The following is a 26,931-nucleotide window of genomic DNA, read 5'->3' as shown; positions in this document are numbered from 1 at the left end:
GTCATTCGATCTCCAAAGAACAAATGCTAAAATGCTATTAAAAGATATTACAAATATATATAAATACGGTATACCGGTATAACAAATGCTAAAATGCTATACATATATATTAAAAATATCCAAAAACAAAATTATCTTCAACAGTAATCTACATGTACTCATTTTCGCCGTTTATTTAAAGTGTGGACTGTGCTACATGTAGGATGAAGTTATTGATCAATTGCATCTGCATGTAGTTATGAACAGTTCTGTAATATTTGTCATAATTTTCTTTGGAAAAGCATTTAGCATAATACATGTATATCAAATGATGAGTGATGGTATGTAAATATTTGTGAGTGCCATATTCCTTGAATGTGTATCAGACACTCATTCTCATTAAATTTGTTATGCATGCATGATAGTCTCTTATCAATGTCATTGAACCTCCATGCCCGTAAGGTTTTTCATTGCAACTTTCTACTCAGCTATTGACTCCAACCCCGCATTGATCCTCAAGAGAGTCAGAGAGTATTTTTTTTTTACAAGTGCATGATAATGAATAATGAAGAAGTGATGATCTTTGAGAAACACCCCTATATACATTGCATATCAATACAAAGTTAACACTTTCAAAATATACTGGGAATTGAAAAATATACAACATACATTGTACATGGGGATAAATTTTTAACATACATGTACATTCTTGGGTTTGGCTCTCATGACTCTCATCTATGAAATGAAAGTAAAAAAAAATTGACAGAATGTTAAACTTAAGTGAGCACTGTCCATTTTTGTGAAGCTCGCAGAAATCAGTTTGTGCAGAAAAGATCATTTTCATGCTGTGTCAAGGAAAAAGGCGAAAGCAAACTGACCTTGCAGTACATTTCTCATACATTTCTTTTGCTTTTTAGCAAAATGATATAAAACAGATAAATTCAAATATTTTTTAACAATTTTGCCACCCAACTTTTAACCCTAGGTACATGTACATGTAAGCATTACCTTAAATACCTTTTTTTTGCCAGCTGGATCTGAGGATGAAACTTAATATAAACGAAAGATTATTTCAGACATCTCCAGCATTGTTTCAAGTCTTTAACATTTTAAGTGGGACAACATTTCATATTGTATTTAATACTTGTTTCTCCACACTTTCTCCAAGCTTGACACTGATTAACAAAATGAAAATCAAGCCTACTGTTAGCCAATTCATGTGAATCACTTTCTTCAAATTGATATAGCTTAAGTCCACATGCGTTTTTTGTCTCACCTGCATAGCAGAGTGAGACTATACATGTAGGCGCCGCTTTTGCGACGGCGGCGGCGTCAATATCAAATCTTAACCTGAGGTTAAGTTTTTGAAATGACATCATAACTTACAAAAGTATATGGACCTAGTTCATAGAACTTGGCCATAAGGGTAATCAAGTATTACTGAACATCCTTTAAGAGTTTCATGTCACATGACCAAGGTCAAAGGTCATTTAGGGTCAATGAACTTAGACCATGTTGGGGGAATCAACATCAAAATCTTAACCTGAGGTTAAGTTTTTGAAATGTCATCATAACTTAGAAAATATATGGACCTACATGTAGTTCATTAAACTTGGACATAAGGCCAATCATGTATCACTAAACATCCTGCGTGAGTTTCATGTCACATGACCAAGGTCAAAGGTCATTTAGGGTCAATGAACTTTGGCCGATTTGGGGGTATCTGTTGAATTACAATCATAACTTTAAAAGTTTTTGGATCTGATTCATGAAACTTGGACATACATGTAATCAAGTATCACTGAACATCCTGTGCAAGTTTCAGGTCACATGATCAAGGTCAAAGGCCTTTTATGGTCAATGAACTTAGGCCGAATTGGGGGTATTTGTTGAATTACCATCATAACTTTGAAAGTATGTTGGTCTAGTTCATAAATCTTGGACATAAGAGTGATCAAGTACATGTACATGTATCACTGAACATCCTGTGCGCATTTTAGGTCACATGACCAAGGTAAAAGGTCAATGAACTTTGGCCATAATGGGGGTATCTGTTGAATTCCATCATAACTTTGCAAGTTTATTGATCTGACTTTTGAAACTTGGACATGAAGTATCATTGAATATCCTGTGCAAGTTTCAGGTCACATGATCAGGTCAAAGGTCATGTGAGGTCAATGAATTTTGGCCACATTGAGGGTATTTGTTGAATTACCATTCTATCTCTGTTTAGTGTATTGGTCTACTTCATAAAATGTATAAATAAGAGTAACCAAGTGTCACTGAACATCTTGTGCGAGTTATAGTAGTTTTCAAAGTCAGCAATGCTGCTACATGTATGTTGAATCGCGTGATGCAGGTGAGACGGCCAGAGGCATTCCACTTGTTATGATTAACTTTTACTTTCACATGTAGTTATTTATTTCCAATTTCTGTGCAAATCATTTCACAAACTTTTAAAAAGTAAGTGGTGCTCACTCAAGCAGAAAGATTTTTGGACATTTATATTGTAAAGTTAAAACTGTATCAATGTTTAAATTTGAAAAACGCTTCAGGGAAGTTCAGGATTTTACAAATATGTAATTTTACAGGATTGATTCTAAACTTTTTTTGATACGCACTGTATAATGGAAAAAAGAGAGGAGTTATTTAAAATAAGAAGAAATATCAGTAATGCAATTTATGCCCATTTTTTGTTGTTACTTATTTGAATCTTTAATGATATAATTTTGACTTTGCAGTCCACAGTGCACAGAGTAAAAGTAATTTACATTTAAATTACATTTTAGGTTATAAATTTTCATCATGATTGTATACAGTGATATACAATTTGAAGCTTCATGTACCAACATATTCATGTTGGTGTCCATTGTCCACTGAATTTTTTTTTAAAGTAAAGCCTTCATGTATTTTATGAGTAACCGTCAACCCCCCCCTCCCGGTGACTGTCACAGTCACTTCTATTCTCTAATAAATTACATGTATATGAATGTGTGGTAATATGTCCAATTTGTTATAGATTATATGAATTTGTATGCCCTAAAACAGATGACGTCACAATTGTAAATTATAAGATTGTTATAAATACATATTTGATTTGATTTTTTGTGATTATTTATAAATTATGTATTTTTTTTCACTTAAAACATAGTTCTGCATATTTTTAAAATACTTCATATACAAAACCACTTCTCTAGAACTGAAAGTTTAATGATTTCATATTTTTGTTTGTAGCATTCTGATATCAGTCCTGGGGATTGTTTCACAAAGATTTAAGTATGACTTAAGAGTTGCACTTAAATACTGAGTTGTGCATGGAATGAAAGGCTTGAATGCATTGGTCAGATCGTGTCATGAGGACGGGCACTACTGCGTATCAATATAGATAGTGTATTGCATATCATGTACGCATCAGCATTTAAAGGTCAAGTCCACCCCAGAAAAATGTTGATTTTAATAATTAGAGAAAAATCAAAGTAGCATAATGCTGAAAATTTCATCAAAATCAGATGTAAAATAAAAAAGTTATGGCATTTTAAAGTTTTGCTTATTTTTCACAAAACAGTGATATTCACAACTCAGTGACATGCAAATGAGTCAGTCGATGATGTCCATCACTCACTATTTCTTTTTTTTTTATTGTTTGAATTATACAATATTTCATTTTTTTACAGATATGACAATGAGGACCAACCTGACTGAACCATATACATGTAGCACTAAACAGTGCTAATTCCACATGTTCAGGGAGGAATTAATCTTTGTTTCACTTGACAATGGGGAGAAAATTAGAATATTTCATATAATAAAATACAAAAGAAACAGTGAGTGGATGACGTCATCAGTCTCCTCATTTGCATACTGATCAGGATGTGCATAAAACTGTTTTGTGAAATTAAGCGAAATTTTAAAAGGTCATAACTTTTTTATTTTACATCCTATTTTGATGAAATTTTCAGTGTTATGCTTGTTGGATTTCTCTCTAAGTTATATTAAAAAACCTTTTGTTGGGGGTGAACTTGTCCTTTAAGTGCGACTGAAGTCATACTTAAATCTTTGTGAAACACCCCCCCCCCCCTGATATCAGATATTCACGAGATTCCTGCTGAAAGGGCCCCTTTTAAAATAAGAATGAATCAACTTACTGACAGAGGGCTCTGAATACCAACAAATTATTAAGATTTTCATTAACAACCAATGGATGAAAAAAAAATGTTTCAACAACCACTGCTGCCACCACACTTTTGATTGGAATGTCTGATGACAATCAAGAAAACTTGGCATTATTGACCCTTTAGAAAGGATTACAGTATACATGTACATGTACATAACATTACATTTAGTATGTAATTCATCTACATGTAAGACCACCAAGCTCATTGCCATGGGTGTCCCATTGATCGACCTAAAGGGGAATGAAACCTTTGGAACAAATAGGCTTGTGTAGAAACAGAAAAATCAAAGAATAAGAATAAAGAAAGTTTGAGGAAAATCGGACAAATAATGAGAAAGTTATGAGCATTTGAATATTGCAATCACTAATGCCATGGAGATCCTCCCATTGGCAATGCGACAAGGATGTGTGATGTCACTGATGAACAACTTTGCTTTTTCTTATGATGATACAAACTCTCTATCCATGATGTATTCTTAAAAAATATGTATTACATGCCCTCATGTAGAAAGAACACATGATCTATGGATAGATGTGATAAAAGAGGCAATTCAAGTGAAATATACATGTATACTAAAGTAATGGGTAGAGTTGTTCACAAGTGACATCACACATCTTTGTCGCATTGCCAATTTGCTATCTCCATAGCATTAGTGATCGCAATATTCAAATGCTCATAACTTTCTCATTATTTGTCCGAATTTTCTCAAACTTTCATTGATCTGTTTCTTTGACTTTTCTGTTTTCACACAAGCTATCTTGTTCAAATGGTTTTATTCTCCTTTAATGCCCCCCTCCTTGGATTTGGATATTTCGGTGCCTGTTATTTTAATTTTTCAATTTATGCTGTATTAAAAGAAAGTGTCTTTGCCCTAAAAATGTGAAAATTGAAGGACTATAAAATATTTAATTACAGTACATTTTTCAGTAGTTTTCATGTACTTGTACATGTACATGTACCTTGTAGTTGTACAATATTTGTATTCATTTTCAGCAAAGGAATTTAATCAGATTCAACACGGATGAAAATGGAAAGCAGTGCATTTAATATAAATTATTTACAGCTAAATGTAGTACTCACCAAGAGAATGCATTTCACTATCGTGCTACATGTATTGTACTAAATGGGTCAGGGATATCAACTCTTTGGAAAATGAATTATTGTAGTTCATATTTTATGTGCATTATGGCCATGTGTCTTGCACTCGACCCATTTGTGTTATGTTGCCTTATCTACATGTAGCGCACCTATTGCTATAAAAATGGTCATAACTTTGAAAATATTCACCCTATCCATACAAAAGCATCCTTTATTCTGAAAGGAAATTTCATGAGGATTCCAAAAATGGCATTAAAAAGAGGAAGGGTGGACTGCTGATATTTTATGAAGGAAAATGTTGAACTTTCTAGGACATACTGAACAGATCAGACAGCCATAATATTCTTTTGCTCTTTGCCCATAGTATTATTTACTTATCTATTTGTACTTACTTATTTGTGTTGCTCATGAAATTCCCTTTCAAATGATACTATAACTTTAAAGGGGATTCAGTAATTTCATCGAGGTAATTTTGATATGCAAATTTATGTCAATTTTAAACATCCAAAACCAACATTTAAAAAAAGTTTTAGCTGAAATATGTAAGTCAGTTATATTCAGCTGAAAAACCAAAGATATGCATGTTAATAGCAATACAACAATCCCATAGAGCTGCATGTTATGTGTACCGCTTGCACCAAGTAGCAAAGTGTCACAAATTGATGTCCATAAAGCTTGTACCATCAACTCAACTATATTACAGCTTATACTCAGCTTTATACACCAATTTCATAATCATTACGTCCCTTGGCTGGAAAAAATCATATAAACTGTTCCTATACAAGAATTTTTGGTGTATTTTATGTAAGGAATTTTAAGATTTCTTAATTAAGTTTTGTTAATTACAATTGATTGACATATAATGTTGGATTATTAACCTCAAGCTAAAAAATGAGACAAAATTAAGTCTCTAGCCCCCCATGTATACCAATGTTAGACACCTATGTCACTACCTTCGTAAAACTAGTTTCGTGGAAATTAGTTTTAATGTGTAATGAGAACGGTCGAAGCAATCTTGGAAGCGATCTTACAAACCGGTTCATAAAACCACCTGGCGATGTAGTTTTCAAGATCGTTTTGCCTCGTTGAATGGTTTTAGCGTGAGGACACAACCGTTCTTCGGGAAGCGATCTTCGCACATTTTGAGCGTGCTACTCCACACAGCTGGTGTAGAATGCCTATGCTGCAGTTTCAAATTTTGCGCGAAATGTGTTGCCTTACTGGGAGCGTTTCCATAGCAACAAGATCGCTTTACGTAAAGTGTTCTTGAAAACCACTCTCGTGTGATCAAATGGGAATGCAAGCAAAGCGATCTTCTAAACTGGTTTCCTGAACCGGTTTCCAGTAAACTACATGTAGTTTGATAGAAAGCGTAATGAGAATGGCGTCTTATTCACCTTTTAAAATATGAAACAAACTCTCCTATAGACATTGTGTGTAATTTTCTCCCCCCTCCACCCTCACCATTTTGCATTCTTTCAGTTGCTGTGTTGCGAATGTAGAGTACCGGTACATGCATTTTTTCAGACATGATACTGTAGAGTATATATCTAGCTTTAAATGGATACCAATTTCATGATAATACATGTATCTCTTTGTTCATCAAATGAGATATTGTATGTTAAACCAAATAAAATTTGAAAAGGTAATCTAACAACACCACTTTTTTGTGGGGCAAGTTCAAGACGCATGATGGCCTTTTCATGTAATTTACATATTGTGAAATTTGTTAAAAAATGTCTTGGTCTAGGAATGTTGGTACCTGAGCAGTACAATAAAAAATAATGTCAACAGGTGGTTTCAGACCGCCTCGAAGTTCGTCAGTTCCAGGTATTCTCTGATCGGGAAATTTACCCCGATCAGAAAATACCAGGTATTTTGGTAATGTGAAAGCAAACTACGCGTAATTTCCCCGAAAGAAAATACCCGCTAAATAGTAGGTACTTGGCGAAATTACGAGAACTTTCGCGGGGATTTTTCCAAGGTCGCAGGTATTTTGGCAATGTGAAAGCAATTTACGGGAACTTTTAGCCCAGCGTGTAGTTGGGCGCGGGCGCCGTGGGTGGCTGCTGGGCTAGTGGTTTTGAATCTCGCGCCTTGCCTGCTCATTAGACCATACTACGCATGCTCCTGACTTAAGGAATTTATCCCGAAGGGTATTTTTCGGGGCGGTGTGAATGCAGGAATAATTAATGGTATTTTTTAGCCTAAAAAGTTCTCGTAATTTAACAGGGATTCTTATGATCGAGGCGGTTTGAAACCACCTAATGTATTACAGTTACTGAAAGTCCTTGAACAAGTGGGGACAATTAGTATACATGTAATCATGACTTACTGTTTTTTTTCTTTAAATGGAACATTTACAGTACATTTGGGATGGTCTTTTTATTCTTGATAGTATTTGAATGAATTGACTCACCTTATCACTTGGTAAATTGCATAATGTAAGCTATGCAATCTTTACTTTCCGTTTTATTTTTAATACCTGTAGTTTCTCTCCCAATCTCTTTTTACAAGAATATCACATTTAAGTGTTCCACAGATAAAAATGCTGTTGAATTTTTTTTTTTTATACAATGCTGAACTACATGTATTTTAACCTTCCAGTAGTTTGTTACAAGCGGTTTAACCAAGATAAACAGGTGTTTAAACAACAAAGTTTTATCATTAATATCTGATTCTCAAAATTAAGCATGGTTGTTTGAACTGCTCAACAACTTCTGTAAGGTTCATAGTAAATAGCATTGTATACAATTTCAAAATAGTGTTTTACTGTATATATGAAATTGTCAAGAGGATTTTTTTAGCAATCTAAATAATAACATGATAAACAACATTTTCACTTCGCAGGGAAAGTGGGATTGTAATAAAGTTCTGTACTCAAAAAAGTGATTATACTGTATTAAATTTATATAACTGATAATGTTTGTTGCTCTCTAAGTCTCTAGGAAATAAATTTGAAGTGAAACTTGGGGATCTTCAATGTGCATACAATAGGGATAATCATTTCCAATCTCTATTCATTCCCTCTCTCTCCTATCATTCACCCATTTCGCCGTCAACTCAATTTTCTCGGGCATGTTACCTAGGAAACGGCATCAAGGCAGAGAAGCATGGAGCATGAAGTTAAAGCCCTTACCTTGGAGAAATCATCAGCTTGCCAAACGCTGGATGTAAGTTAAGATTTAATTGCACAATGATGAAAGAAAAATAGTTGATATCCTTGATATCATTATGCAATTTTCATTTATAACATTTGAAGGGAAGATATCATGTAAGACTTGATTAAACATCAAGAAAAAGATTGCACCAAAAGGAGATATGCTTGTAGAATGTTAAATTTCTGCCTCTGTAAATTAAAAAGAGCCCTCATATTTGGCATGATAAGAAGGAATTGAATTGTCTGATTACAAAAAATATTTATTCATTCACTTTATAAGAAAATTATTGTCGATAGTTTGATTATTATCTTTCTTTACTGTAGATGAAGCAAACTTGAAATAGCCTTTTCAGTTGCAGTGATACCAAAAAACTATCTGCCCAAATATTTTAGATTAGGCGGTATTTTTCTTTAGAATTTTAACACCAACAATTTTAATAAGAGTTGTGTAGAAATTGAACAATCATAGTTTGACAAGTGCATAATAATTTTAGAATATCCACAATAGTGTGATATCCTTTTTTAAAAAGGTGGTAGTTCTCAATATTGAAATGATTAACAATGCTTCGTCACATTATTATGTACAATGCGACCGGGGAAAGGAATAGTTGTTCACTGAAATTATCCATGCATGGATTCATCAGTGCATCAGTGTGAGAGATAAAAGTCGTCATGATGTTTTGATAAGAAATTCCATCCGAAATTCATATGAAAAGCAAATAAAACATGCAGATGGATTGGTGTAAACAGAGTTTCGGCCTTTCAGAGCAAACAAGTTTGAATTGAAATCTTCATTAGATATGAACAAAGGTACACATTCACCAATGTATATTACGACTCTGGTCAAAAATCCCCAGCAGGATAGAGTTTTATGAAACAACTACATGTAGTAACATAATTTGTAATGACAACTGTTACAAGCTACCAAAATAATTGGATATGATTGGCTTGGACAAAATTATCACTGATAAGTCACTTCTCATGTAAAATGTAGTCTACTACATGCAGTTCAGTGCAATGTATCTGCTTTGGGTTGATTCTTCTTATTTTTGCAGTGATATCCTTTATATTCTACATTTTCATTGGCAAGGGCCAAGGGAGGGGATTGATTAATTTTAAAATATCAAGACCTGTGAAAGTTCTTGGTAACGTGTGTAAATTCATTCAGATTTGTAAAATGAAACTTGTATTAAAGATGCAGTGCTCCCTCAATGGAATATTTGAATAGAAAATTTATATGTGTGTTTACATCTGATTATACATATAGGACCTCCGTCATCGATATGATCGTGTATCAGAAGATGCAGCTGGCTTGAGAGATGAAAACAATGACCTTCGACATGACCTCAACATTCTCATTGGGGTCATCACCCAGGCTAGAGCCACAGGAAAATGGGAGGCAAGCATTTCAATTCAATGCTCATTTTTATGTCTCAAGGAATCATTTTTTCACCATGAGAAGATATGTTATAATATATGTTCATAACTTCATATTAAACTGCGTATGCTCTTTATAAAAATGCATCAATATGATGATTCAAAAGAGATTAACATCTAGTAAAAAGATGAGACAATGAATTTGTATCTTAAAAAAATAATTGAATTCCTCCATCCCAATATTGTAGATATCCCTATGGCAGATAAATCATTGACAAAAGTCTGTACCACTTTATACTGTTTGATAATAGTTACTTTTATTTTTGTCATTTATGAGTTACTTGTGTTTACTGCTTAGTTTACAATGTAGTACTTACAGTTTACATGTTATTTTACTTGAATGATGTAGTTTTCATCTCTTGACCTGAGAGTAATACAAGAGGATCAAGTCCTAGGTCCTGCATCACTAAGGGAAAGCATCAAGTCTTCTGAGCAGATTCTACAAGGTCACATTGGAGACTTGAAGGCTCAACTCGCTAAACGTGATGTCATGATCAGTGAACTCCAGGAACAACTTAAAGACATGAGGGAGGAACAAAAGTCTGCCACTGATGAGGTATGTATATCTTACATCTGTTGTTTTAAAAAAACAATCCCTTTTCTGTATTATGTGGACATTCATATTTCTTGTAAATAATCTGTATTTCAAAATGTTTACATCTTTACTTTGATCACTGTATGAAAGATACTTAAAACTGTTTTGTTTTATGTGACTTTCTTTGTATTGTATGATGCCTACAATGTATCAGTATGTGTAAATAATAAAGCTTAAATTTCTTTTAGCTGTTTTTATTCTTGCTAATTTATTTTCATGATTTATTCTTTCTAAATCAGTTACTTTTATATACATGTACATGTATTGCAACTTATCAATGACCATCTCTTTATGCATGGCAGATATTTCATTTTATTTTCTTGCAAAATACTTAATGCGGGATGAGATTTTTCCCTTTAAACTAGAATGGCATTTGCTCATTTTGCTGGTAATTTGTTGAACAGATCAAGTGTAAAGCAGAACCTTCTGTAAGTACTGTGAATGAAATGTGGATCTTTCTCTTCTCTTGAATATAATTTGCAAGCAATATCATGCAACAAAGCAAGAGCAAATCAATGTATAGTGCAGTGAAATACACATCTTTTGAATACTAGCTTGCAAGACGAGATGTAGTGCTTGGATCCGCACAGACCAGTCTCGCTAGCATGCATGACCGTGAACAACAAAGAATGGTCAGCGAGACGGATAAAGATATTACTATTATGAAGTTAAAGACGGAGCTTCGGCAGTCTGAACAAAGCCTAGCTGATGAAAAAGAAATGGTAAGTCTTTACTCGATTATGTTAGAGCTTCAGCAGTTTTAACAGGCTCTTGTTAATAAGACAGAAATCTTAAGTTGTCTGTAGATTATATTTAAGCTGTGGCAGTCTGAACAGGTTCTTGCTGATGAGACAGAAATGGTACAGCAAGCCTCCACTAGATTGATCTTTCCTTTGTGTGCTTGATGCATCAGATTTATTAATTGGTTGCTAGGATTGCCCTAATGGTCGTCTTATTTTAATGAGGTGAAACAATTTATTTCCTTAATACTCTACCATAATTCAAATAAAGGGCAGGTCGACAAGGGTATAATGTATTTATATGATAAACACTCGGATTAGATGTTTGCATTGTCTGTGTATGGAATCAATGAGATTGTAGATCGTCCTTGGTATCAGTGATAGAGTGAAATAGAAAGAGACGGGTGTGGATTCTTTCTTTGTTTATCATTTTCTTCCCAAAGCTCTGTAGTATTATTGCTTGTTTGCAAAATAGTGTCATTATCATTACAATATCTAGGTACAACTTGAATGTTTTCTATTCTATAGATGGTGTACCGTGTGCTTGTTAGAAGATATTTTGTTTGTGTAATGAGGTGGGTTGAGTATCTTGTATGATCTTGAATGATATTGTTTCCTGTAAGCAAGTCAATTATCCAGTCTCCTTTTGTAAAGCTGTCAATTTACTGAGTGCTTTAATATTCATGCATTCTCTAGTAATCAGTGGAAACAAAGGAAATGTCATATTTGTTATGCTGTTAGCAGGAAATAATAACGCAAGAATGGCAATATGATTATATTTTTCTGTGCAGAGAAAAGACCATGAGAAATCTAATGAACAGCTTCAGGCAACCATCCATGAGTTAGAGAGAGAAATGAGCATTCTGGAATCCGAGGTAAGCCTCTTCTCTTCTCAAATAGTGTTATACAAATATCCAATGTATCTGAATTTCATGTTAATTATTGTTTATATATTTTTTAAATCATAATCATCCATTGGCTGTCTTTTAATATTCTTGTATTTGTTCAGGGTATTTTTGTTGTGCCATGCCTTGTTTTAACATCTCTTTCTAAAAAATATATGTTCATAGAAATGGTGATTTAATTAATTAAGATGTCTTTTTTTATTTGTAATCTACTTTACTGCACAGCAATATGTGCAGCATGTTAGAGGGATTTCCCCTAAATATGTGTATGCTTTAACGATATCAACTTATTGCATCAAATTCATTGTGTAAAAAGAAAAATGACTCTTTTCACTTGCTGTCACAAATAATAAATTAAATGGCTTTTAGATCGTTTTCACTTCAGTATCAATTTGATTTTAATGAAACATTTAATTTTTTACTGCTATTGTTGTTTTGCATTGGCTGATGTTGGGTGGGGTTCTTTACTATTGCATGCAGGAAATGTATTGATTGGTATGTGATGTGATATGTAACTAATTTGTTTTGTTGAGTAAGAGACAGGAATCTAACTCATAGGATCATATTATATTCTGCTTCACTAGTCATTCCTCATGCCACGAATGCCATTGGTTGAAAAGAGGAAAATCAGTTATTCTATTCAAGTCTCTTTTTGTCATAAAATAATATGTTTTCTATGTAGTTAATATCTGTACACTTGTGAGAGACACCATCCTTTTTTTAGTTAATATACTCGTATACGCTATTATAATACTAAGCAATGCTCTTGTAAGAAAATATCTTTGAAAGCTGGTAAATTTTGTCCATAATGTTTAAAAATTTTACATATTTTCTCTTATGAAGTAAACATTATCCACAGAGAAAAGCAATGGAGAAAAGGTTGACTATTATGTTGATCAACATAATTGATAGGATATGAATATTGATTTATGTATTAGTGTGTTATTGATGGATGACTGAAACTTCTGGCTTATGAAAAATGAACAGCTTGATAACACTGCTAACACTAGAAGTATTGTCACACTCCATGCACAGTTCACACGTGGAAATGAATTGGTCAACCCGATTAAGTTTGAATAAATAAAGCCTGTCATACCACAGATCGGTGATGAATGATTGAGATTCATCATCTTTTAGTTAATAGTTTGCTTTAAGTTCATCAACCTAATTAGATTCTAGTATTATCAATATTTGTCTAGATCTTGAGAGCGAGAGGGAGAGAGAAAAAAATGTTGAGGCACACATCCTCCTCACAAATATGAGAGTTACAAAGACTCCGTCATTCAATCTAAAGGTGTTGCTTTCTACACATTTTTTAATGGTTTGTTCCTATTATTTGCTTCATCACAGAAATCCAATCATGCCCAGACTATCACATTGTTGAATACAAAACAAAGGGAATCCAATATGGAGGTAAGATTGTCTATCATATTATTTGAATGCTATAAACATATGATACAACGTGAACATAGATACTTGTCTCTAGATACTTGTCTCTGGAATTAGCTTAGATCAGCAGCAAATGTTATCTGTGTCTGTATTAAGAGTGCTGATATTTTTTATAAAGTGGGAAAGTGCAGAAATTATTCCTTGACCCAGTTCTTGAGCATGGCTTGATGTGATATTTGAAAGCAACCTGTCTTTCTTTATAAAAGGAGAGAATGAAAAAGAATTTTACATAAAAAATGGAATGGCAAAGCTTTTCTTGGTGTAATCTCTTTTCGAAATTTCAAGCATTAATTGCAATCAGTTTTAAACAAGGTTTGATGTTTACGATGTTTGCAAAACAAAGTCTCAATACTGTTTGTAGAATTTACATGCACGTGGGTAGCTGAAGAAATACTTTGCAAGATTGTTGAATTCTTTATAAGACTATGCTGATTGCGACTCCTTTATCCCCTCAGGTAATATCAAAAGCTTGCAAAGGAAATGAAATTAAAGCCTTATATTTCATTTGTGATAAATGATTAGATCAACAAAATAGCTACATTTTTTTTACAAAGAGAGGTTTGTTAGGGGGGTCTGTTTATGTTTCCCTTGTCTGCAAATTAATCATGTACTTTTATTATCACACATAATGCCAGAGGCTGGATGTGAGGGGGGGGGGGGGTACTTTACAAATTTTATATACTTTTATGATTTTCTATTTTGCCATTGAATTTCACTAATCTGAAAAAATAGAGTGTATCTTGTGATGTTTGTGCATGAATTTCTTCTCCAAACTCGGCCACAGCTTGGATACTAAGATTTGATTGGGTTTAATTAATTAATTGGTGGATGGTGGTATCATTGGTTTTATTCATGTGGTAGACAAAGTTTGTTGGGGATAGTGCTTGAGGTAAACTAATGCATGCTTATTCTATAATGCTAACAATAATTAACATGTAGTATTTTAAGATAATAGGTCAATTAATACTTTCACCTTTTTAAAGGAAAAAATAAGGATATATTTTTTAATTGATCAGGATATGTTAAGGCCTATTCTGAATCTTGGATTTATTGATGAAATTTTTGTCTGATATTTGTGATTTTGATTTCAATAAAGTGCTACATGTTTTTAGCATTAATTAGTGTATTCAATATGAATATTATATACCAGATTCATTTGTGAAACAGGATTTATTACATAATATTTTTGTTTATAATTAAGATTAAATAAGATTTATTTGAAATAATTAACTTGCTCCTAACTAAACCATACAGCTAGAACAAGTTAGAAGGGAACTGGATCAAAAGCAGTATGCCACACAAGACAATCATCAGATATTGAAGGCTGAGGTATATAAAGTGGTTTAAACCCTCACTAATCACCACACCAGTGTTATAGATCCCATATATTTACCACCCCTTCCCAGTATTATACTCACCTTCACCTGCTTCATATACACTGTTTATACTCTTCAATCCAGCACTACATGTATTTTCTGAATATCCCATATTTATTGCCTGTTTGTTATGTTGTTTTTTAATTCAATTTTCCACATTTTGAACAAAGAATGTATTTTTTTCTAAGCATCGGGGAGCATTTAATGAGAGTACTTTTCGGATGTTTTATACGACGAGTCCTATTTTATATGACAGTTACCATAGTAACAGTGCCTCTCAGCGAGTCAGATTCAAGGAAAGTTGACAGATCTGACGACTTGTCAGACAAAGATGTTGATGAAACGGTCCCCATTATTTTCTTTTCTTTTTGTCACATAGTAAATGGATAATAATCATCAGCAAAAAATCAAAATGATTGCATCATCTGTTGGGTTCTTTTTTTTCTTAGTTTGAATTTAATAATTAGAATGAATTCAAGAGAGCTCATTAAATCATGGCCTTCTTTAACCTGGAAATGAATGTCATTTAATCGCACTTGCAGTATGTCATGATCCTCCACATGTACACATGTAGGTGAGAGTGCGAGGATGATTGTGCACTTACATTTTGTAAAGAAATTCTTATAGAAATGAAATAATAATACAACTTATAGGGTGCACATATCCACTTTGCACAGTGCTCAAGTGCTGTTTTTTTTCTAGGATAGACATCTGAAAAAGAAAGAAAAAAAAACAATAACCTGCTTATGAAAATATTATGTTGAAAAACAATATTGAGATGATAAAGTATTTCACTCAGATTTTCTTGTTTCCATCATTATCTTTCTTCATGTATCTTATATTTTCATCTTTGGAATTTCAGGTATGAGCAAAAAAAGAAGACAAAATCAGAGTAGCATTCTTACATTTTTATTAGATTTCATGCAGGAATTTAATCACAGCAAGAGTAAAGTTTGTCATGTTTTTGGTTACATTTCATCACTGCTGGCGAGCTCATGATGCATGTGTAAAAGAGTTTTTCTGTCATGATATGAAAAAAAAAGAAGCTCTAGGCTTTGAAACTTAGTTAAATGATTATTCAAACAGTTATTGAGGATGCTTCTCTTTACTATCAAACCTCAATGGATGTTGATTTGTCTTGTAGCTTACTAATTATTTATGTTACATTCTTTAAAAGTTCACTTAACACCCAATTATTATTTTTGTTTACTGTTCCTGTGAAATGCTTGCATTATGCATATTTATATGATGGTGTGTTCATGCACTTTCTTGGACCTGTTTCATATCGGACTTGCAACTGTTGTAACTTTGCCATCATCATGGCAACTACCATGGAAACCTTGATCATGATTGGCTGCTTAGCCCTGTTACCATGGTAGTTGCCATAATGGCAAAGTTACAACAGTTGCAAGTCCTTTATGAAACAGGCCTTAGATTAGAATTCTTTTACTTTTAGTTGCAATGTGTAGTTTTCCGATGTTGTTTTTAATTTATTAGTTGATCAGTAATGGTCAAGTCAAGAAATATACAAGGTGTATGTTTATAGAGATATCACAGTGTGATCCCACACTTACAATAATATGAAGAGCATTTGACTGTTATATGTAAAACAATGTTTGTACATATGCATAGATTCTTTCAAATTGGGTCAGCTAAAATTTATTTGAAAATCAGACTCAAGTTAAGTTTTCAACTTTACATCATACACTGCACTTGCTCTTTGTTAAACTTGAGCACTAGTAGATGCTTGCCTTTTCAAACTGTTTTTAGCATGCATTGCTTATTTGTTTGTTTTGCTTGTGTGACAGAGTGGCTTTTCACCAGCACATGAAGTAAGTTGTAACTATTCAATGTACATGTAACCTTTGCGCAAATATGTAGATGTAGTAGTTTTATTTATTCGTAGCTTCTAATCCTCTTTAGAAAAAAAATACTGAATTGCAATTTTTTTTTTGCTTTAGTGCACAGTGCTGTTCTATCAAGAAGAATCTTACATGTAATCTCTCTTTCTCTATAAAACGCCTTTAAAATTGAGAGGCCTACACAAGTACTATTCCCATTTCTTTACAATTTTATAACATGTCTTTATAAGAAATAAATAATGCTGTTGTGTATCTCAATATCTTTCTTATGAATACATATCAATTTAACATTGGTTTTCAAGTGCACTTTTGTTTTAATAATCAGTTTTCCAAGTGCACTTCTGCATAAGTTACCTGCTTATTAAACACAAGCACATTTATAGTGATTTTAATTTAGTTGTCTTATTCAATTCGACATGGTAAAGTACCACTTTCAGGGCATATTGGTTGAGCAATTTTCACGATTCAACTCTTGAAGGAATGAAATGATTGCCTTTTAATTACTTATTAGATATTTTGTGATATTTGAAAATGGCATACTGCGCTAGGTTTCCTTTTCAATTTTCTTGCAGTTTATATTGTGCATCAGATTCAATGAAGCCACTTCTTGCCTTTATGACTAGCCTTGAGTTTTGCAAGTGTTTTTGCACTTTTCCTAATTTTTATTTACCGTACACCAAATTAATATTACATAGCATGATTAAATACATGTATATATTTGCATGCTGCTATTTATCTGACAAAAGGAGATATCCACATTGATCAATTAAATAAAGCAAACAAAATGAACAATAAGTGCTATGAGGTATGGTATATCAATCGTTTGATTTGAAATTGTGTGATGTGAGCAATATATCATAAAGTGCCACACAATTTTGTATATCAATCATTCGACTTAAATCAAAGGTCAAGTCCACCCCGGAAAACTGTTGATTTGAATAAATAGAGAAGAATCAAACTTGCGTAACGCTGAAAATTTCATCACAATCAAATGTAAAATAAGAAAGTTATGACATTTACAAGTTTTGCTTATTTTTCACAAAACAGTGATATATACAACTCAGTGACATGCAAATGAGACAGTCGATGATGTCCCTCACTCATTATTTCTTTTGTTTTTTATTGTTTGAATTATACAATATTTAATTTTTTACAGATTTGACAATAAGGACCAAGTTGACTGAACCATATACATGTAGTATTAAACAATGTTAGTTCCACATGTTCAGGGAGGAATTAATCATTGTTTCACTTGGCAATGAGGAGAAAATTTGAATATTTCATATAATAAAACACAAAAGAGATAGTGAGTGGATGATGTCATCAGTCTCCTCATTTGCATACTGAACAGGATGTGCATATAACTGTTTTGTGAAATTAAGTGAAACTTTAAGATGTCATAATTTTCTTATTTTACATCTGATTTTGATGAAATTTTCAGAGTTATGCTTGTTGGATTTTTCTCTTTTATTCATATCAACTTTTTTGTTGGGTTGGACTTGTCCTTAAATATACCATGATTAAATATATATTTGCATGGTGCTTCTTATGAAACAAAAGGATATATCAGTACCATGAGGCATGGTACAGTTGTATATCAATTATTTGATTTTCAATCTGATGATGTGAAAAATACTTCACAAGATTTTTTTACTTCATTTATTTTCACATTTCACTTTTGGATATTTCCACTTTTTTTTTAATTTGTTCTTATTTGTGCATTCATGTTTTCAACATATACCAACTAATGTATACAGTTGTCTGATTTTGATAATATTTCTTATTAATTCAAGTAACAAACTGTTTACATTAATCTTCTTTGATATTCATGTGAATTTATTAAGTTTATGTAGCTGTGTTATACAAGTAGTACTTTAGCATCTTCAAATTAAATGAAAAACTTTATTAAAATCTAAAAAATATTTTTTTTGTAAATATAACTTTGATTTCAGAATTTAATATTGTAACACTACCCAGAATTTTTCTCAAGTACAAGTATAAGATATTTCATTAAAGTAAACATTTAATTTTCTTTGTTATAGTTATAATTATAGTGGATGAATGAAATGAAGCAGAATCTTAATAGAAACTGAACAGTAGGATGTGACTTAATATTGATAAATTGAATGAATTGTAAGTTGTGACAAATTTTCATTTTCCATTATGTCCTCATATGAAATATATGCTTTTACATAGACCCCTTTACTGGTTACGATTTTCATTACAATCCTGTCATTACACACATTGTTTGCATGCATTACAAAAAAAAATCTCTTTTGCTCTTTTCCTTTCGCATGTGTGCAAATCAGAAATGAGTTTTCTTACTGTCTTTTTGTTCAGGAACTTTAGATAATTATTTGATATAAATATTTTCAAAATATATATATTTCCCCAAAGTCGGGTAACTATTATTCTTTTTAGTCTGGTCAGGACAAGATGTGTTGTTGCCTGCATGCATCTTTTGTTTCTGGTGGACTTTTCTTCTCTGCATGCCTTTCATTTGTGCCAAACTTTGATTGTAGGTTATTAGGAGAGATGATACGATTCAGAAACTACGCTCTGATGTGCTCAAGCTTCAAGAAAGATATGAAAATTCTATTGCTGAGGTATGTGCAATGAAGCAGCTACTCTTTGCGGAAAAAGTATTGCGGGGGAAATTGCTGAAAAGGCTGTATGTTCTAAGTTGAGTGACATACACCAACGAGGAATGTAATGATTTTGGATACATTCCTTTTAAAGCAAGTAGAGAAAAATACAGGCGGCAGTTCACTCATGCAATCCAGGGGGTATGGCTATCTTATGGTTCTTTTGAAATTTGCATGATATTATTTTTCTTTTCAAATGTAACAAAATGAATGTGGTTGAATGTGGTTTATATTGTGGATGCTAGAAAATGTCTTCAATGTGGCGCACTCTGAACTACAGTCATGTAGCCAGACTGGCTGCAGTACTTATTTCTTCTTTTCTATTTTGCATGTTAGCCTGTTAATTAAAGTCATGCATGAGTGGTGATGGTCTTTGTAATATGGTAAAACACTGCTCAAGATGTTCAGAATAATAGTGAACCAATTTGCATGTTTAGTTGTTCAATGCTAATTCTGATAAACTGTTTTGTATTTCATCAAATTGGTGTTTGAAGCACTTTGATGGACAGGTCATAGAAATTGTGCGCTGTCGCACTTTCGTCTAACGAACCAGTTAATGTACTGGTGCGTGTACATGGAGAGATACACGTACATCCAGGGAAAGAAAGTATTCTTTATTCATTTGTAAAATCCTCATCTTCTCATCCTCACAGGCCATTACCCAGTATATTAAACACACCCTTGGTTATTTTAATATTCATATAGATGTACATGTATGTATATTATATAGTTACATGTATATCACCATACGTTATCACATACATGTACATTGTACGTCTACATCATGTATGCATTGCCGGATTTCAAACATTGACAGATGTAGCAAATTTGTTTAGAAATGTAAGAAAAATCAATTATGAAAGTACAGTGCATCAATTTATAATGCAATAATATACCCTTCAGGATTGCTATCATTAAGGTGTGGTTGTACTAATGATTATTAAATTTCATTTTCATATTTTAATCTATAATGTGGGATGTGCAGTATATTAGATTAAAAGGGAGAGGTTGTGTTATTACTTACTTGGAGCTGACTATTAAACTCATGTTTCTGGAACTTTAACTGTTGTATATTTTAAGGTATTGGGTTCTACTATTGAGTGATGCTTTTGAGTGATATTTGTTGTATTACATTTTTATTCAGGATAGTACATTTCATAATTTTTCCATTAATCTTACAGATTTATTCCAGATGCCACACTTTCTGGTCCAATATGCCAATTTATGAATACAATACAAGTCATAGTGTATAATTTATGACCCTTTGGTTTATTGATATTATTAAACTTGTATTTGATATGACCAGCATGCATATTACTATCAGGTGCACATGATTTCAATTCTTTTATGTATGATTCGATTAGACTGAGCGGCAAGAGAGGAAAGTCAGGCGATTAGAAGATCAGTTACAGCTGAAAACGGAAGAGGTGAGTTCATTGCACGAATTGAATTGGTACTTGAACATATCATTCTAATGTTCTCTCAACTGAGCTAAATTGCAAACTGGGATTTACAGTTCAATACAAGCAAAATGAACAAAATCTACCTACGGATATTTGACTTGTTTGTGAAAATTTGCCATAGATTACTCTATGATGAATTACATGTACTCTGTGTTATTGAATAGTCTTGATAAGAAATTTTCAGTCACAGATTATTATAATTCTAAAGTGTACATATGTGTAAGAATGATTGATGATACAACATAATGCAATATTCCAATTTAGTTTTAAATAAGTATTTGTTACTGCAAACTTGGAATATAGCATTAAAAATGGACATACTGAAGCTTTTGAACGTGCACTCATTGGAGTAAAATCGAGTTCGTAGGAACCCTTGCATTGTTAAAGTTGATAATGCATCATTTAATGGCTGTTTACTAAGCTTTATTTGTATTCTTTGTCAGCCAATCACAGCCTTTGTTTGGCATCCATTGTTTTTTTTTTGTTGGTTCTATTCAATAATATATTGTTTTTTCAGCATTCTGTTCATTCATATGCTTTTACCCCCATGAGTGCATGTAAAAAAAGTTCAGTACGTCCATTTTTAATGCTATTTTTCCAATTTAGTTTTATCAAGATGATCAATATCTTTCCATTGCATCTATCTCTTGCAGTTGAAACAACGAGACAGCAAGATAGATCTCCTGACGACAGACCTTACCTCCAGCAGACAAGAGATCACGCAGCTCGGTATGTCTATCAAGGATCTAGAGAATGAACTTCAGCTCAGTCGACAGAAGTATACCAATCTTGCAGCAGAGACGGAGAACCTGAAGACAGCCTTAGAAATGTCCAGAACGTCTTCTAAGGATGCCAAGGATGCACTCTCTGCTGAGGTAGGTCCATCTCGTAGAGAATGTTTCTGATTAGGTTCATGTAAATGACCTATTTTGTCCATTACAATACATATTCATATCCTGGCTTTATTCATGATTAACATATTGGGATCTTTTGCAGAAATATGAGATCGCACTCCCTACTCTAAATACATGCATAACTCTGAATTACATCTTTTTATACCAAATTTGCTGTGAATATGATTTCTACTACAAGTGAAACTAATGCAAAATGTCATTATGATTCTGCATGTAGGTTGCTGAAAGACACGATGCTATTCTCAAACTGAAGAGTGACCTAGCGGAGTTGGAGGTCACGCACAGAGATAGCATGATCCAAATGCAGCATAGGGGAGAGGTCATCACACAGCTGAGGGACGAGGTGGAGCGATTAAAGTCACTGGTATGAATATTCGTCTATTTATAATTTATTCCTTAGGCAACTTGTCGAAAGTCTGTGTCGTGATTTTCAGCAGGAATCCTGCTATTAGGATTGCTATGCGTCTTTTCATTGCATTCTTGCAGTCCCCATTGTTCGGCAAAAGCATGGACCTACTGTAGGTCCACGGTGACAGTGATGATTTGTGATGAAAAGTTGCTTGCAGGTGGGTGTTTCATAAAGCTGTTCGTAAGATACGAATAACTTTACGCACGACTGTTGATCCTTATGCCTAGTGATATATCCCTATATAATTGATTTATGACCTACTAACAGGTTTCAGTCTTGCGCAAAGTCGTTCGTAACTTTACAAACAGCTTTATGACAACACCCACCTGGTGGGTGTTTCATAAAGCTGCTTGTAAGATTATGCACAACTTTATGAACGACTTGAACATGTCCTTATATCCTAAATGAATGACAGACGGATGTATTGTGTATTGTGGGAAAAGAGAGGGCGCAATGCACATTTTTGGAATGGGCACATAGGTAATTAGGTTGAAAACTTGCATGAACCCTACCAATAGATGTTATAATCATGTTATGCAGTATTATTTCTCGCAGTATACATTAGCTGCAGGCCATTGAAATTCCAAACTAGATTAACGATAGGGCTGATATTCCACGAATTACAATTCCATTAGAATTTCATTCGATATTGTTTTAACCCATGACATTCTCAAGTACCTGGTTTACACTTACCAATCTCTTGCCGATGCTAACATTTTTCAATTTTCAGTTGGAAGAAAGTCGTCATAAAGTGAAGAGAGCAAATGAGAAAATCAAAACTCTTGAACAGCAGAGAAACTCTCTTCAAGAAATGGTAAGATTACATACCAACCCTATAAATTCAGTTGGCATGCGTTACTTAATTTGAATATTATTATTAGAAGCAGGGGTTTTAAAGTGTAGCTTATTTTAGTTATTACAGTGAAATAACTGAATGGATTTATAAAGATGATGGGAATTCCATAGGCTACTATTAATGTTTTTCTGTGAGGGTGCTTTTACTTAGAAATAACACTTTGACTAATGAACTCTCTAATTTCCATAAATTTTAACCTACCAACTATGGAAATAAGGTTACAATATAATTAATTAGTGGTTGCTGGTATAACACCTACTTTACAGAAGTCTATAGAGCACTCTTCAGTAATGCAGCATTTACAGTGTTTCACTTTCAGTATCCATCTTGCAATATCTCTTTATAAAACAGAAAAAGTAGTAGAATATCATAATTTGAATAGAATTTAATACAATGGAACATGTACAAATTGCTTCATATGTTTTGCTGATTTGTATTCTTTGATGATTTATCATATGTTATGTTTATCATATTATGTACAATTGTGAAATGAAAATAAATCAAATCAAATCAAATCAATGATGTGAGAAACTGATTCTCATTGACAATCTATTAATGGATGTTTTAATATACACTGTCTCTTCACAGGTGAACAGGCTGAATGAAGAACGTGATACAGAGCACAATGAGATAATACGCAGTCAAGCAGACCTTTCTGAAAATCAACAGCGTATTCAGGGATTACAGATTGAACTGGGCACGCTCAGAGATAGACTATCAGAGAGTCAGTCTCAGGTATAGATTTTATTTACTCACTCTTAATCATACATACCAGTTGTGGTTATAATTTCAAAATTAATTTGAAAAGAATCCAATGAAATTCATGAATTTTATATAAATTCACCAAAATATGTCCTGGAAGAGAATATGTGACTGCTGAGAAATGAGCAAGATAAGCAGGATATTCCAGCCAAATGTAGTAACTTTTACATGTAACATAAAATACAATAATATTAATTCACTGTCCCACGTGTGCTTTTCTGTGTTGGTGATCTTCAGTATGATTGTTTTTCAGTTTAGGTTTCATGATATCACTGAGCTAGGTTTGTGTTTCTGTTTATGGTAGCTCCCGTAGGAACTCGGCAGGACAGCTTTTTTTGCTGGTAAATGCCAAGCTGGTATATTACCTAGGAAAAATTTTACATCTAGGTTAATCAGTCATAGTGGCTGACCCTATAGATGACAGATATTACTTTCGGGCCTTTTTATCAAAATGGGATTCAAACTCGCAACCTTCCGATTATGAGTCCAATGCTCTAACCACTGGACCACACGACCCGTATGTAAATGAACCAGATCTAGTTCTACCATGATATAGTGACAATTAAACTTGATTTTAAAGACTTACTCATGAAAGTATTCTGTAACTACTTTTGTTTAGCAGTAACGGTTGGATGTTAAAAGCTTGAATTGTTCTGTTTCTGAATAGAGAACCTTCATTTGAAGTCTTTTAAGACATGTTTGGTGTTGTAAAACTTTACAGGGGTGTGAGAGTTCAGATTTTTATCTGATTTCAGATTTTTTTTTTGATTTTCAGCTGAATTTCAGCTTATATTTGGCTTTTCTCTGTACAAAAATTATGGGAGCTCTTTCTATTTCAGACTTTTTCAATACTCTTCAGCTTTTTTCAGATCTTTTTTATTTGTGACCACTCACACCCCTGACTTCAGGATGCTGCTGAAGCAACTTAGCCTCCTATATTATATCACTTGACAACTTTAGATTGCTTGCTTGTCATTGTTTGTGAGTGCAGGTGTCCAACAGAGAAGAGACTATTGACCGATTGCAGAAGCAGCACAGGGATGCTTCGGATACGATGACAAAGAAAGAAGCAGCACTGCAGAAGCTTGAGGTCCAACTCTTGGCTGCAAGAGAAGAGAAGAGGAGATCACAAGAAGAGGTAGCACATCATTCATTTTGCATTCACCGTTGTTTTTCAATGTTCTGGAAAAACTTTTTCAAGTGTGAAATGATCTTCTGGCTCACTCAATCAAGGTGGTTTAACACTTGTACAATCATAGTATAGTGGAGCATTGTGGCCCAGTGGATTAGTCTTCTGACTTTTGAAACAGAGGGTCGTGGGTTCGAATCCCAGCCATTGTGTAATTTCCTTCAGCAAGAAATTTATCCACATTGTGCTCTGCACTCAACCCAGGTGAGGTGAATGGGTACCCGGTAGGATTAATTCCTTGAATGCATGAGTGCTGAAAGGCAGCTCAAGCTAAAGCCGGGGTAATAATAATGATAACATCGAGCCTCGAATATAATATTTCTAGATAGATGGCGCTTTATAAATGCCTATTATTATCATTGTTATTAGTATTATTGTTGTTAATATTATTATTATTACTGTTATTATTATTATAAACATTATCGTTATTATTATCTTTATCATTATTATTATTATTGATATTATTATATCAGTGTAGAAAATACATGAGAGTGACAGGCAATTTCACCCTCATGACACACAAATCACCACTAAAATTTCCCCAAAGTGCATGCTCTGGGGTGACTGTTCTTTCTAGAGTCTCCACAAGACAGTCACAAATGTATTCAAGATTATTTATAAAATCAATTTATTCTAACTAGGACAGAATAATGACTGCATAATTGCTCGTTGCCTCTAAAAAGTAGCCCCAAAAATTGAAAGAATTAGCCCTTAAAGGTCTTCAATAACCCCAATGTGGAAAAAAGATAGCCCCTAAAAATGTGAATTATTTGCTTCCTTTTTTTCTATAATCTTATTCATCATGTACAGTATGTGAAATTGCATAAGTTGACCTTCTACACATGTAAGTCGAAGTAATTTATTTTACCAGATTATGCAAAATTCAATTTTGACTTGTAGTCGATACCCGTATTTGTATCATCTTATCTTTTGTATGATCATGTTTATTGTGTTATGATCTTATATTTTGATATGATTACATCGTCCTTGTATGGTCATCTTGTTCTGTGTATTATGCCACCTTCATAGCTTACAAGGAAGGAGTCCTCTTTATCTCAGCTCGAGTCGGACTTGAATACGACCAGACAGCAGTACAAGGATGCGGTGGAAGAGAATGGTAGATTGGCTGCTCGCATCCAAGCAATGCATATCACGTCACAGAGCGAACACGATGTTCTTTCTAATGTATCATCTTATCTTTTGTATGATCATGTTTATTGTGTTATGATCTTATATTTTGATATGATTACATCGTCCTTGTATGGTCATCTTGTTCTGTGTATTATGCCACCTTCATAGCTTACAAGGAAGGAGTCCTCTTTATCTCAGCTCGAGTCGGACTTGAATACGACCAGACAGCAGTACAAGGATGCGGTGGAAGAGAATGGTAGATTGGCTGCTCGTATCCAAGCAATGCATATCACGTCACAGAGCGAGCACGATGTTCTTTCCAATGAGGTGAGACAAGGGGGGTGTTTCCACAGAGCATCTTGTCAGTGATATTCACTGATAAAGTTTTTCTGAGCCAATCAGATGTCATGATTTCATTAGCTTATAACAAAAAGTAGTGGAAATCACTACCTGTTAGTTTCATGAAAAATTACCAAGTTATAAAACATCAGTAGTACAACCATGATCAATTAATTGAGTAAATACATATTTATGTCCAGTTTATGGAACTTTGGTATTATTGATTTAAGAAAAAACTGATTTTGTATTATTTACAAACAAGTAAAGATGCATTCTTTATCAGACAGTCGTGTGAAAAAGGTCAAATTTCAGCACATGGACTAGTCTAACGTTACCCCATAGGGAAAACATTGTTTTTTCTATCTGAATCAAAAAAAGTTCTTTGGTACTAGCCCTTTACAATACCTTCATCTTTAGTCATGGTTTGAAATCGTTTCACAGCTACAG

The 26,931-nt window shown here is 33.4% G+C and overlaps 1 protein-coding gene across 1 annotated transcript in view; it reads left to right on the top strand.

Annotated features, from left to right (window-relative positions):
- Positions 1–26,931, top strand: part of LOC121408297 (cingulin-like) — a 75,231-nt gene that overhangs the window by 10,530 nt on the left and 37,770 nt on the right. Inside the window, 15 exon segments of the mRNA XM_041599712.1 lie at positions 8,342–8,425; positions 9,680–9,811; positions 10,199–10,405; positions 10,999–11,166; positions 11,976–12,059; positions 13,440–13,502; positions 14,793–14,867; positions 19,299–19,382; positions 20,786–20,848; positions 21,538–21,759; positions 22,016–22,162; positions 22,938–23,021; positions 23,652–23,798; positions 24,817–24,963; positions 26,314–26,472. Of these exon segments, the coding sequence (XP_041455646.1) occupies positions 8,342–8,425; positions 9,680–9,811; positions 10,199–10,405; positions 10,999–11,166; positions 11,976–12,059; positions 13,440–13,502; positions 14,793–14,867; positions 19,299–19,382; positions 20,786–20,848; positions 21,538–21,759; positions 22,016–22,162; positions 22,938–23,021; positions 23,652–23,798; positions 24,817–24,963; positions 26,314–26,472 (1,866 nt within the window).

This window comes from Lytechinus variegatus, chromosome 2, assembly GCF_018143015.1.
Source record: "Lytechinus variegatus isolate NC3 chromosome 2, Lvar_3.0, whole genome shotgun sequence".
Classification (NCBI taxonomy): domain Eukaryota; kingdom Metazoa; phylum Echinodermata; class Echinoidea; order Temnopleuroida; family Toxopneustidae; genus Lytechinus; species Lytechinus variegatus.
Note: the sequence above shows the minus strand (reverse complement) of the source record. Positions and strands in the feature narration are given on the sequence as shown.